Source organism: Neolamprologus brichardi, chromosome 9 (assembly GCF_056152115.1).
Source record: "Neolamprologus brichardi isolate AB-2024 chromosome 9, ASM5615211v1, whole genome shotgun sequence".
Lineage (NCBI taxonomy): Eukaryota > Metazoa > Chordata > Actinopteri > Cichliformes > Cichlidae > Neolamprologus > Neolamprologus brichardi.
The window spans coordinates 36,092,443-36,106,513 of NC_142112.1; the positions used below are offsets into that span (position 1 = coordinate 36,092,443).

At 39.8% G+C, this 14,071-nt stretch overlaps 1 protein-coding gene across 1 annotated transcript; it reads right to left on the minus strand.

Moving 5' to 3' along the window:
• Positions 1 to 3,491: 3,491 nt before the first annotated feature.
• On the minus strand, positions 3,492 to 8,292 carry LOC102784130 (uncharacterized). Its single transcript, XM_035915413.2, has 3 exons — positions 8,191 to 8,292; positions 6,878 to 7,558; positions 3,492 to 5,425 (listed from the first exon to the last, which is right to left on the minus strand). The coding sequence occupies exons 1-3, from the start codon at positions 8,206 to 8,208 to the stop codon at positions 5,039 to 5,041; spliced, it is 1,086 nt and encodes a 361-aa protein (XP_035771306.2). The 5' UTR covers positions 8,209 to 8,292; the 3' UTR covers positions 3,492 to 5,038.
• Positions 8,293 to 14,071: the final 5,779 nt, after the last annotated feature.

Consider the following 14,071-nt stretch of genomic DNA (forward strand, 5'->3'; position numbering starts at 1 on the left):
GCCACTATTCTGAGCGTACGTAAACAAAAAACAATTGCAGGTGCAAGTGTTGCATTTTGAGGAGAAATTTATTTTGAGTGAAGAAAAGCTGAATTTGAGTGAACAAAATTCATTGCTGTGTGCAAAAAATGTATTTCAGTGTTTGCTATTATCCACACACACACACACAATAGCAGCCCCTCTTGCTCAGTTTTTGCATTTGCGCTTGCTCGCAATGTGTTGCTCAAGCTCTCTGCCTGTGGTGTAGTAAGTGATTTGTTTTGTCAGTTCAGCCTTATATATTATGTTTAACCCGAGTGACCACCCGGTCAGCTGGTGGGTAACAGGCATCGCTGAAAACGTCAGAGCACTTGTGCAAATATGTGATGTCTTGATAAATCGAGCAGATATTAGAAGTTTACACAGAAACATTCACGCATGAAAATATCTTAAAAGTTTTTTTTGTGACCCAGAAAGAGTAATATTTCAAACTCCGCCACTCTGTGTTCCCTCGCCACTGCCTCGTTTGAGTTTTGGATGAAATGGATTCTGGGATATTGCATTTTGTCATTTCGAGCTGATTGGAGACCAAAACAGCCAATCTGATTTTTTTTGCATCCAAGTCTGTGATTGGCTGGTTTTGTGGCACAAATATAATGGTGTACAGAAAGAGTTGAGCGTGCACGGGTAGAAATGTTGAGAGCGCGAGCAACACATTGCGAGCGAGCGCAAGTGCAAAAACTGAGCGACAAGGGCTGCTGTTGTGTGTGTGTGTGTGGATAATAGCAAACACTGAAATACATTTTTTGCACACAGCAATGAATTTTGTTCACTCAAATTCAGCTTTTCTTCGCTCAAAATAAATTTCTCCTCAAAATGCAACACTTGAACCTGCAAAATTTTTTTACGTGCGCTCAATTTTTTTTACGTGCGATCAGAATAGTGGTACAAATATAACACCATACACAACATCCTAAATATTTAACTGTTATGTATGAGCAAAAACGAAAAATCAAACATAACATGATATATGCATTACTGTCTTCAGTAATGCATACATTACTCTAGGGAGCACTGTTGTTAAGGAAGTACCTGCTCTGTACAATGAGTCTAGTTTCTAGTTTTCCTCGATCATCTTGTAGACTTGCTGTTCTTTACTTTGATAACTGAATAAATTATTCCTTTCTGCTCATGTGAATTCCTCCCCATCCATATAAAACATTAAACTGATTTAAGGATGTCATAGAAAGTCAACAAGCTGTAGAAGTTGTGCTTCATAATAAATACACAGTATGTGACTGTTTTTAAGAGTCTTTTAACACAAACACTGACTTTCAAGGAATCACTGAGGCCAGTTTTCCTTTGAGGAAAAAAAAAATCCATCTGACGCCACACGAGCCGATCCATCTTGTTGGTATTGCCTGCATCAGTATGCACCGCTGCAGTATTAGATTAAAAACCTCAACAAGCAGACGACCCCCTATGAGCGAACACTTTGTGATGGTGGGAAGAAAAAGCAGAGAGAAGAGTATGTTTCCCAAATCCAAACTGGAAGCTGCTTCAACAGGAGAGAGGCCTGATATCTGAAGGCTCTGCTCTCATTCTAGTTTTCAAAACTAATGAGCAAAAGTACGACTGCAGTCTGAGAGCGACGTGCTCTGTTGGGATCATACGGTACTACAGTATAAGGTCTTTCAGCAATTCTTCGCTCAAAATAAATTTCTCCTCAAAATGCAACACTTGCACCTGCAAATGTTTTTCTACGTGCGCTCAGAATAGTGGCACAAAAATAACGCCATCGTTTTTACTGCCCTATGCACTGCCAAGAAAATGGTCCTCAAGAACTGGAGAAATAAAAATAATCTTAATTCTAGCCAATATAGAAACCATCTAATAGATCACATTAGTTGATACAGCCTCTGCACCCGCATTAGATCAATCCCTAGGAGCGACTTCTCAGAACGGGCTCATTGAAAGCAGCATGGTTAAGACCTTGGAGACGCTTACAGCTGCCGTGAAGACTCAGAATAACACCTCCGAGCATATATCAAGGAGAGGCCTGCTCAAAATGACACCTTTGAGCAAAAGTTGGATCACATCGCAGAACAGCTCGCTGCAGTTGTGAGTTCTCAGAATCGGCTATCTGAGCAAAAGGATGACAACACCACGGAACGGAAGTTTGATACCATCATGGGGAGGCTCTCCAACGGGAGATTGAGAGACCAGTGTCGGAGTGTTAAAGAACAGCTTTGAAATTCTCCTGAGCTGCTCGCATAAAAGAAAAACAACAACATCAACATTATAATGCGGCTACCTCCTCGGCACCAGCTGTGGGCTCAAGGCTGGAGCCGAACAAAAACACCCTGATAACGACTGTGTGTTGACTGTTCTTCCCACTCCATGCAAGGCCACCTGGGTTGGCTGGCAGACTGTTTACTTAGCCTGATAGGGCGGAGGACACTGTCTCAGCTGAACTATGGACACAAATACACTAACACTAATAAGCACTCACTCATTCCCTCTCCCTTTCCAAACGCCTTCGATGCTTGTCCTCTCCTGGAGAACACGGCGGGTCCACGCTGGAATAATAGCGCAGGGGAGGATGACTGCTGTGTTTCCTTCGGATTACTCCTCACCCCCTACCCAACCCTGTGGCTTGTCACGTGTTCCATAATGTTGTACTGTGGACATTTATGTGCTCTCTGTGCAGAGGAGTTTTTTTGTTTCCTGTTCTCATGCTGTCCTCTATAGGAGCCCAGCATGAGTAGAGGTCTCTTTTTCCTCTTCTACTTTCCCATTATTGTGTACTTTTTCAGTGTTTTTCTGTAACGCTGCCGATCTCCGACCTGTATTCCCATGTGATGTCTATGTTGTGTGTGTAAGTTGGGGGTGGGGTGGGGGGTGGGGGTTTCTATTCCACTGCGGGGCAACCTGCATGTGGCCAATAAAGCCTTGATTCATTCATTCATTCATCCCTCTGGGCTCCACGCAGCAATACTACACATGAGGGAGGTATGGGGTGGTTGATGCCCTCAGGTGGTTCTTCGTGGTTCTTTGTGTCCGGGGCTGGGCGCTCTGATATGTACCAGATCACTCCTGGTGGCTGCTCAGCAGGGCCTGGGTCCAGGCCTCTTCTGGGGAGTGCAGGGACCCTTAGGTTTACTCTGGCACAGCTGTCTGCCGGCAGAGCTGGCGGGCACGCTACTGCAGCCCCTTCTGGCTTCTGTGGCTGCTGGGTGACCCCTCGTCTGGGGATCCTCAGCCCTTCCCATGAGGGTGGCACGGATGCCCCTCCAGTGGTCCTCCTTGGGCTCTCACACTCTGGGGCCTCTGGATGTCTGGGGCCTGGATCTTCTCCATGCCTGGAGAAACCTTTTGAAAACAAGCGCGTTGATCCACACAGGTGTTCACTGTTCATAGACAAACTAAATCTTTCTTGGCTGCTACATCAGGTTGGCTGTCACTTCAGTCTTTACTCTGAAATACAGGAAGTGAAATCAAGGCTCAAACTATTTCTTAATTTAACATTTTAAACTTTTATTTAATCGTTGCAGAATTTCACAACACCAACAACCTTAACAAGAAAACATCTGCAGAACACGTTTTTAAATACATTCAATAAAAACTTGATAACACGACAACAGATTTCTTCATTCAACTGCTAGAACAAAGCGAACCACTCGACATGAACATTGAAGCAGAACCGTTTAGAAAGCTTAAAATGTGACAAGCAGAACATTTTCATTCATAGCTGCCTCATCAGCTCATCAGAACAATGTTTGTCACAGTTGGATATTCAACTGCAATTTGAAGAATTCTCTCCTTCAGGTTGTTGACCATATCCTTAGGAAAGCAGAGGACTTAAGAGTTCTTACTGCACGTGCTTTGTACATCCTTTACAGCAGAGTCACCCACAATCAGAGTTTCAGGCCTAGCCTTTAGCTTTCCCTGTGGCCTTTTACTTTTCAACAGATTTTCAGACCTTACTTCGCTACTTTTAGATGGATGGTTGTCCGATATAGATCCAGGGTCCTTTGATAGTGGAGCAAATCTGTTCTGCAGTTTCACATTCAGTTGTTTTGGAGGTTTGTTGTTAACCTTCCTATTCATGGTTGTCCAGTCCTGTTTCCTCCCATATACAGGGGTAGAACAGCTTCTCTGTGTCGTAGGAAGTGAAGGCCAGTCGGTTTCAGAGATTTCAGCTCGCTGTGCCCTGCCTGTGATACGTCCTCCCCCTTTCTTGAGACATGATTTATGTCTTGGTTTCAAGACGCGCATAATGGGGGGATTATCACTTGAGGATTTATTATAATGCACAGAGTCTACTTTCTTGGTCATGCTATCTGTGCTCTTTAGCTGTGTACTAGCTTGTCATCGCCATTGTTTTGAATCAAAGGCAAGGTTGTTTCATTTCCACACAGTCCATTTACCTCCACGTTTACTTCTAAGCGATGAATCTTCTGCAGGAGGCTGTGGTAGTCATCTGTGGAGAGGGAAGGCATCTTGTTGCTAGTTAGCCTAGCGGTTAGCACCTTTCCATGTTATTAAGGCTGTAATCAGGCTTCAGCTGTGTCTAGGCCACAGACACACGGAGCGCTGAAGATACGGTAACTATAAAAATGTTGCTGTTTCTGTTAAGAACGCTTTAGTCCTAATGATCTATAAGTTTCCAGAAGCTATCGCAGGTAAGCTCATACGGAAAAAAGGGAAAAATCAGCATAAAAATCAATAAAAAAAAATTAAAAATCAATAAAAGAAGCAAAGCATTTAAAGAGCAAAGAGAGGAAGCGTCCACACTCACAAAAGGGGGAGGAGGAGATTCTATCTAAACTCTGTGGAGCCTGATCTAAAGGGTTTTCAGTCTCTGTTCTTTCTCTCTCTTCTGATTCTCTGTGATCCAGTGATGGGAAGGATTTCAGCCCTGAGTGATCCTGCAGATGTTTGCAGAGAGCAGAATATGAAGTGAATGTTTTAGCACACTGGTAACAGTAAAACCGCTCATTTGCCACATGAGATTCCTGAAGCTCTTGTCACACTGGTCACAGCTATAGTTCTTTTTTTAATGTGTAGCTTCATGAAGGTTACGATTACCTGAATGTGAGAAGCTTTTGTCACAGTGTCTGCACTTGTATGGTTTCTCTCCTGTGTGGACTCGCTTGTGCCTTTTAAGCTGACTTGTACTGATGAACGATGACCCACACTGATCACAGAGGTGCTTTTTAACCCCACTGTGAATGAGTTCATGGCGTTTCAATGTACTTGGAGTGGGGAAACCTTTCCCACATTTGTTGCAGTAGTTCAGTTTGTGTCTAGTGTGTCTTCGCTGGTGTGTTTTGAGGCTTGTTTGCTGACTGAACATTTTTCCACAAAAGTCACAAAAAAATTCTTTCCCACCACCACAGCAACGACAGAGTTGAGAACTGCATCCATCTGTGTCGCTCTGCTTCTAAACAAAGACACAAACACAGTGTCAGTCAGTCACTTCAACATTTTTATCCTGAACATCGCCTGAAATAAAGAGCATCTCTGCAGACGTCCAATTACATTTTACTGTTTGTTTGCATCATAGCACTTACCTTACTGAACTACTATAACTAAAATTATACAAAAAAGTATAAGCACGTCATATTCAAGATGCACACATGCTTAACTTAATGTTACCCCAAATTTGTATCCAGAACAGAATTTTGTTTGACTCACTAAATACAGAATGAAGACTAATATAGTGCTTTAAAGTTGGCAGATGACCAGTGTTGGGCAAATTACTTTGAAAAAGTAATTAATTATAGCTACTAGTTACTTCTTCAAAAAAGTAACTGAGTTACAATATTCTAAAAGTAATTAATTACTTGAAAAAGTAACTATTGCGTTACTTAAACAAACAAACAAAAAAATGTTTAACCCTCTGGGGTCCAGGGTATAATTGGCCATTTTTACTACCTTTTGATTTTACCTCCATATTTCACCTTTAAAAACTTTGCCTTGTTTGGTATCATTAGCACAACCTCACGTGTCTGAATTTACAGTTATGTTTTCATTTTGACATACTGTATTAACACAATTGGTCTAAAATCAGACAAAAAATATAAAATCAGAGTAGAAAAAGTGATTTGTTTTTACTGTAACAACCACAAACATGTTTAATGAATCATATTTCATAACTTTAAATGCAAATATAAATTGTCAGTTTTACAATCCTATGCACAAGTTTTGCAAACAACAAAGTTATTTGCATCCATTTACCTTTTACCTTGATTTTTTAATTAACCATTTCAAACTATTTACAGAACAATCAGCTGTTCTGCATTCAATAAGATGCCACACAAATTATTTGTGCCACTCCAAAAATTTCTGTCCACTATAAAGGAGAATACCTGATACCTGCAGGTCTGACAGCAGCATGTGTATCACTCCTGTTTTTACCTGGAGACAGCAGTCGCCTCATTGTTCTGACACACAACACAAAACTATCCACAACACTACACACTAACTACACAAGACAACACATTAACTACACGCTCCAAACACGCTAAACATCACAAATCTCTCACGTCTCAAAACTTGGGTTTCTTGAAACTTTAACCCTGGGCACAAAGAATGAAGGTCAAGTTCAAATGCTTAGCCAACCTAGATGCTCATGTCCTCCAAGGCCTAGTATTGTGGATAATACAAATTGTGCACAATTTAAAGTTTTCACTGGTTTTCATGTTCGTTGTGACCATGACCCAATTTTTACAAAACTAAAACTTTTCAAGCAGTTATCAGTGTCTACCATCACACAAACTTTGAAAGCGACATCATGAAAACTGTGGATGATACATTGGTGACAAACAGACAAACAAATAACCTGAATTGATAAGATACTCTGTCGCATCGAAAGGAGAATACAAATACATACCTCACAGTAACTGCACTTGAAGAGTCTCTTTCTGGTGTGGATCTGTTGGTGTGCTTTCAGGGAATATGGAGCGTTAAAAGCTTTATCACACAAGTCACACTTATAGGGTCTCTCATCAGTGTGAGTAAATTTGTGGATTTGTAAATGTTTGTATGCTACAAATCGTTTGCCACACTGATCACAGCAGTACACATCCTGTCCAGTGTGAATCCGCTGGTGTTTGTTTCGATTCTCTATATGGCTGAAGGTTCTCCCACAGATGTCACAGCTGTATGCTTTAATTCCTGAGTGGGAAACTTGATGAATCCTTAAGTGGCTACCTTGAGTAAAACTTTTATCACACTGATCACAAGTGTATGCTTTAACTCCACTGTGGATGAGCTTATGCCTTTCTAAGCCTTGTTTCCATGTGAAACTTTTCCCACACTGATCACAGGTGTGTGCTTTAATTCCACTGTGGAGGCTTTGATGAGTTTTTAGGGCACTCTTTTGAGTAAAAGACTTTCCACACAAGTCACAATTGAATGCTTTAACACCACTGTGGATGAGTTGGTGTGTTTTTAAGTTTCCAGGCCGAGTAAAAGCCTTCCCACACTCGTCACAGGTGTATTTTTTCTCTCCCTTTCTTCTGTGAGGTTTGTCGGCCTCCTGAGTGCTCGGACCTTCTGCTCCATGTTGGTCCTGCAATGACAGAGATACAAACAGAGGCAATGAGTGAAATGTGCCTTGTGAGGTCAAATTCAAAGGGTTGCATATCAATGGATTAGTCCATCTTTTATATTGCTCAAAAAATTGAAAATATATATCTTAGACCAAAAATAGGCAATAAGCCATTTGATTTTTAAGTAAGAGCTTTAAGTAACTCAATGAGTCCTTATACACAAATGTTAATGTTAACTCAGAATGGCACTAAATATGTAGCAGGTCTATACTTTTCCATGTTTTCTTTTATTTGTTTGTAACATTTATTAGCACAGCGTGACAGTTCATGATGTAATTACTTTATCTGGTTCTTAACATAATTTCAAAGCATTATTTGAACATCCTGATAAGGGATTACACTTTCTTAGGTATACGTTGATAATACAGGGTTAGATTCCTCCTGCCTTCAGAACTCTCTCAGTTCTTGTTATCAAAACGAAATGTCCTGAATACTGCTCACTGAAAAAAATTATTCAATGTATGAAAATGTGTGGTTTTAATTTTAATCTTGATTTTTAAAGTCTTTGTTTCAGTGTCCTGTTAAAATGTGACCTTTTATTTTGTCTTTTAACGTCATTTTAAAAAAAATGTAACAGCAATATTTTCCTCACCTTCTGTGTTGAGCTCATCGTTTCCTCTGTAGTGACTCAGCTGAGTCCAGATGGCTGAAAATGTTCCTCTGCTGCTCCGTCAGACTCTTCTCCTCCTGCTGATCAGCTGGGACACAAAACAGATCTTTGTTAGGCTCCACACTGCACTGAAGAGTCAAAGTGTCTCATATATTAAAAGTACAAATTTTACTCTGTGACTCTTCGTAGAAATTGTTGTACTGCAAAGTGGGGTAACTCTCTTATTAAGAAACACTTCAGGAGTAACTGTGACATTGGTTCTAAGCAGCCTTTTTACTATGACAGGGCCTTAAACTCATATCTCAAAGGATGGATTTGGATTTATACACTTTTGTGGGATATGACTAGTTCTGGCCTATTATGCTAGGGTAGGCATCTAAAACTCTCATTCTAATGTGCACTAAAATATGTATTTTTGAATAAAAACAACGTTTATTCTGTGAATGTCTGTATTTGATCCCTGGAAGAAAAAAAAAGAAGCAGAGCAAACAAAGACCTGAGCAAAGCAACTTTTGGACCATTAATTTGTTCCAGCATCTGCAGGATGAATAGAAGCAGTCAGTGCATGAATAAACATCTGCACATTGATTTTCTATTAGAGGAACAAAGTGAATGGAGACACTGACAGAGACAAACTCTTTCCAAACCCTCAGAACAAAAGCTGTCCATCTTTGTGTGACTGTCAAAATCCTTTCTACAAATCCTGCTTGAAAAGATCTTCCTCCCCTCGCCTGCGGCTACAGCATCTACTCTTGACAATAGATTGCTGTTGCTGACCAATATTAGCCCCTTCCACTACCACCTACTTGGCTCAGCTCGATTCAACCTTCAGCATTTTCCATCAGGTGGATTAGCTGGTACCAGGTAGTTAATTTTTTACCTAGTCCATGCGAACACTGTGGTCCAGAAATGAGGTGCAGATGCTTACCCTCAGTTCAGCAGCAAGTACCATTGTCTCAGTGTTCTCCATTGTTCTGTTGTTTTTGATGTATACGAATTATGTCATGGGACTTTTCTCCGTGTTACTGTAACGGCCCTAAGTACACTGAGTTGGTACTCGACTGTAATGAGTTAAGAATCGAGTCGACTTGACTAGGAACTATTGGAAAAGAGGCATGTGTGGACCCAGTAGAGAAGCCACGGTGCCTTTAGGTGCATCGGAAACTCAAGCCAGAAAAGTTTTTTTTCAAGTTTCCTGGTTGACATAAAAACATTATCATTACTTTCTTATAATTTTTTGTAGCATTTTAAGTAATTAAGAGCTAACATTATATCAATATTAAAGTTATCAAAACAACCTCATTTTTATTACTAATTCAACAAAGTGTTTGTTAAACAGGGCAACAACTAAAGTGACACAAAACATATGCATTGCTTTACAGGTATTTTTTAATAGGTTTCTACTTATTATATTCTACCTCAAAAATATTATGTTGTAATCAGTATACTTCATCATATGCTTGCTCCAAATGTCTCTGTGAAAAAGACAAACTAATTTAACTTTGTGAATTTCTTTAATTATCAGATAAGTCATGCCCATTATGATATCTACATGGAATCATTTAGATTCCAGCAGCACCTGCTCATCAACATGTCATACAGACAGATTTTTAATTAGAACTGCAGTAAAGAAATGACCTGGGCATGTAACCACTATTAAAGTGATTACACAGGTACTTGAGGAGCTTTTATTTATCTGTTTTTAAATTTGTAACATCCGTTAATGTAGAAGTGAATGGCACATGCTGACTTTAGGATTTAATAACTACGTGTCTTCAGTTAAACCAGCTAATCATATAAAAACACACAGAATATCGTGGAGGTTTTTATGGCGTTGTAATCATACCTAAAGTACAGGGCATGTATAATGCACAAGTCTTTGTTATATAATTATTACAAAAGGTTTCATTAATGCGATCAGAGAAAGGGTTAACAACAATATGGTGGAGCTTGCTGATTAACACGTGGTTAAAATATTCAGATCATAAGAATGAGTGGTTTTAATAAATGCTTGGAGTGAACTCCTGTGGCCTTTGGAGTGTAGACTGCTGGGTATACGAGATGCACCTAAAGGCACCATGGATTCCTTACTTGTGCCCACTTGAACAGTAAATAAGGATGTTGCAGTGACCGAGTCACTGCTGCATGTCTTTATCTTTTTGTCTCCTCCAATTTCCGTTTTGTCCTGTGTGTCCTTGTTGGTATCTCCATGCTCCTCTTTTCTCTTTTGCAATCCTTTTACTGCCCAGCTGCTCTCTACAGATCATTTTAGGAGTTCACTTCCTCTCATGTGTTCATCCACAGCAGCTGGACAATAAAGTTTATTGTGACCCTGATACTGCAGCAGATCACTCTCATCCATTTCCTGTTATCACTTCAAATAGAAATGAGGCTGTAGAGGTTTGGTGCATGCAGAAAAACAGCTGCAGGGACAATGAAAAGACTTTTCTGCTGCAACTTTCTGCCAGCATGCTGAGCTAATGATTAGTTGGTGTTTTTCTCCAAACACTCTCTCACTCTTCTCTCAACGTGTTCACAATAAACTGTGAACAGACACCGAGGAGAGCAGCAGAAGACCTCATTCAGGAGCTAAACTCAACATGAACTGAACTCACAGTAAAGTTAGCTCGGTGCTTACCTTTAGATGAGCCCACAAACCGAGAGAAACTCCGTGATGAAGCTGGAACTCTTTCCAAACACAGGAAACAGATCTGGGAGCAGAGACCCACGTGATTAACGCTGATCTCAGCTACGATCCAGGAGACAAGGGAAGAGGATCGATCCAAATGTGGACGTTAACGTAGGTATTATAGGTGGTATGATATTGAATCGACGCTTTTTATAATTTCTTTCCTCTAAGTTCAGTACTTTGCCCCCGTTTCACGAAAAAGCTGCTGTCAGTGCAAACACTTCCCCTCCTGCAGCGACACTTTGCTCCGCCCCCTTCTTCCTGCTCCACATTGGTTTGTTGCTGCGCGGTCACGTGACTAGGCTGCCTTTAAAAAACTAAACGTGAGCTGCAGAGAGTGAGAAAGGGGAGCGTATGGAGATATCTTAAATTAAAACACTGTAAGTAACAATGCGTGTACATGAGACTTTCTTACAAGGATATCCTGGCCAATAACAACAGCAAAATAATCAATGGAGCTCCATAAACACACTCACATAGGCGAACATCCAAATACACACAGAAAAAAATAACAGATTATACTAAAATAGAGACGATAAAAATTAGATACCAAAGTAACCAAAACATAATTTTCAGTATCATTAAAGAATTAATACCTTCATTATAATTATTTTCTTATTTGCTTATTATTTATTTACATTTGCTTCAACTATCTAAAAGTCTGAAGGACAATATAGAGACGATAGCTGTATTTTACAGCATAAAATAATGAAGTCCTCATTGTTTAGCAAAATATTAGCAGAATAAATAATACTGTGCAGAAAAGTCAAAATGTATTTGCATTGACTCTTTATTTTGAACATGTGTATAACACGTATTTAAATAGTACGGCAACAGAGAAGAAAGGGACAAATAAACAAAACAAAACAAAAGAAAAACAAAGCAATAAAAATCATAAACAACTTAAATGTTCGACAAGGAGTACGAAGAAGCATAAGCTCATTTAATCCCACCCCCTTTCCACTGTTTAGTAATTATACATTGTACAGATACAGGGAAGCTTTAAATTTAATTCCCCCTTCAAATTGTATCCCTGTTCTTTTTTTAGAATTTTTTTTAGAATATTGGCAGGAAGTAGGTTGTTTATTGCTTTATACATAATTTGTGCAGTGCCAGTGAGAAAATAAACGTAAAGTCCTCATATGAGGATGTAGGATCTTAGGAGGCCACTACAACTAGATTTATTCACAGAAATGTCTTCATTTTAGGGACTATGTTGTGCTATGAGCATGTACATGGCAATAGTGGGAAGGAAAAACTCCCTTTAAAAGGAAGAAACTGTTAGTCACAGTTGAAGCGCCCTACTGTCAGATGGCTGCTGTTAAAGCTGCAAACTGTGCAGTAGTTTGTGCTTTGGTGGAGCTGAAATGCATTAAGTGCCTTAGAAGCACAGAGATACTTGTTTTAATGTGTAATGCAATTAAACTCACAATGTCTTATAACAGCACTGAAATGACAGGATATACTGTGTCCATCCTTTCTTTCTCATTCAGTAACTGAAAAACTATTTTGTAATTAAAACCTTACCCACCAGGGGGCAGCGCTGTTCCAGAAAGTTTTACTTTGGTTGCCAACCCTGCAATAATAAGAAAAGCAGCAAATATTCTGCCACGAGGAATTTGAGGCCCCATAAAAAAAATATCACTTTAGACCCCAGCACTTTAAATTTGCAAACCATGACAGCCTTAAAAATATAACATTAGACAGACATGGATCCATATTCTGCTTAGTTAAATCAGTGAGTCCTGTGTTCTGTTTTGCTTCCTGTCTCTTTAGGGAGTAATTCGTTCCAACTGTGTTCCCACCTGTTGCCCATCCTCTCATTATCCTGTGTCTTTGCCAGTTTCCCGAATCACCTCAACTGGTTCCTTTCAATGTAGAAGTTTACTCTGAGCCCGTTTCGGATGGCTGAAGTCCTCACCCTGTCTGTAAGGGAGAGGCCAGCCAGCCTTCAGAGAAAGTTCATTTATGCTACTTGTCTCCGTCATATTATTCTTTGAGTCACTATTCAGAGCTATGACCATAGGTGAGGGTAGGGACATAGATGGACAGGTGAATCATGACTTCACTTTCATGCTTGACCCTCTCTTCACTAAACAGACAGATGCAGCGTCTGCATCACTTCATCCATGTCCACAATCTCCTGCTGCCCTCACGGGTGAAAAACACCCTGAGATACCTAAACTTCTCCACTTGGTGCAGCAACTTGTTCCTGACCCTGAGTGGACTTGTCACCTCTTTCCAGCTGAGGACCACAGTTTCAGACATGGAGGAGATGTTAATTATCATTCTGCTGTGTCGGCTCCAGTGAGAGCTGGAGCCACCACCTGATGTAACCAACATAACCACATCATCTACAAAAACCAGAGATGAGCTTCTGAGGACACCAAAGTGTAAGACTTTCATGACATGGTTGAAGAGTGCAGGTCTTTGGTTCTTTTGACACAGGGAACATGAGACTCCTGGGTTCTGGATTAGTGATGGGATTTCCGGCTCTTTTTAGAGATCCGGCTCTTTCGGCTCCGAACCGGCTCTTCAGGTTGTTTTGTTGCTTTAATCATTTAATCATTAACAATAATATAAAATTATGCAGAAAAGGAATTACTAATGTAAAAAAAGTGGTTTTATTTATATATGTTTATATATGGCCCCTAGAGACAAAGCACGTACAAACTCTAAAGCATATACAAACTTCAAAACACATTTCTAGCATTTACTGAACTTCCAAAACAGAGCTACCCAGATCACTTAAATTACACAATTGAAAGCATGTGTGTATTGTTTGTGTATTTATAGACAAGCACTCATATATATTCAAATAATTTAAAAAAAAAAGTTCATTTACCTGTTACTACCACACACCAAATCCAGTTGTTGATACTTCCTGGCTTTTGTAGCCACTAGGAAACAAAAGCTCAACACTGCGCCCTAGCATCCTGGAGCCCTTCTGTTGTCTTTTGTACGTGATTCTGAGTTTTTACGTGTTTTGGAGTTTGTACGTGTTTTGGAGTTTGTACGTGCTTTGTCTCTAAGGGCCACCATAAATATACTTTATTTATTCACTCCACATAAAATGTAATAAATAAATCATATAATACAAAGAACAACTATTTACATTTTAAACTTTTAACTATTTAAATTTTCAGCTTTTTCCTTTTAAACAAATTTAACGTG

Coding starts and splice junctions, on each gene's coding strand:
- LOC102784130 (XM_035915413.2), bottom strand. Junction 5,426..6,877: donor TCAAGTGCAGTTACTGTGAG/GTATGTATTTGT, acceptor GTCTTTGTTTAG/AAGCAGAGCGACACAGATGG.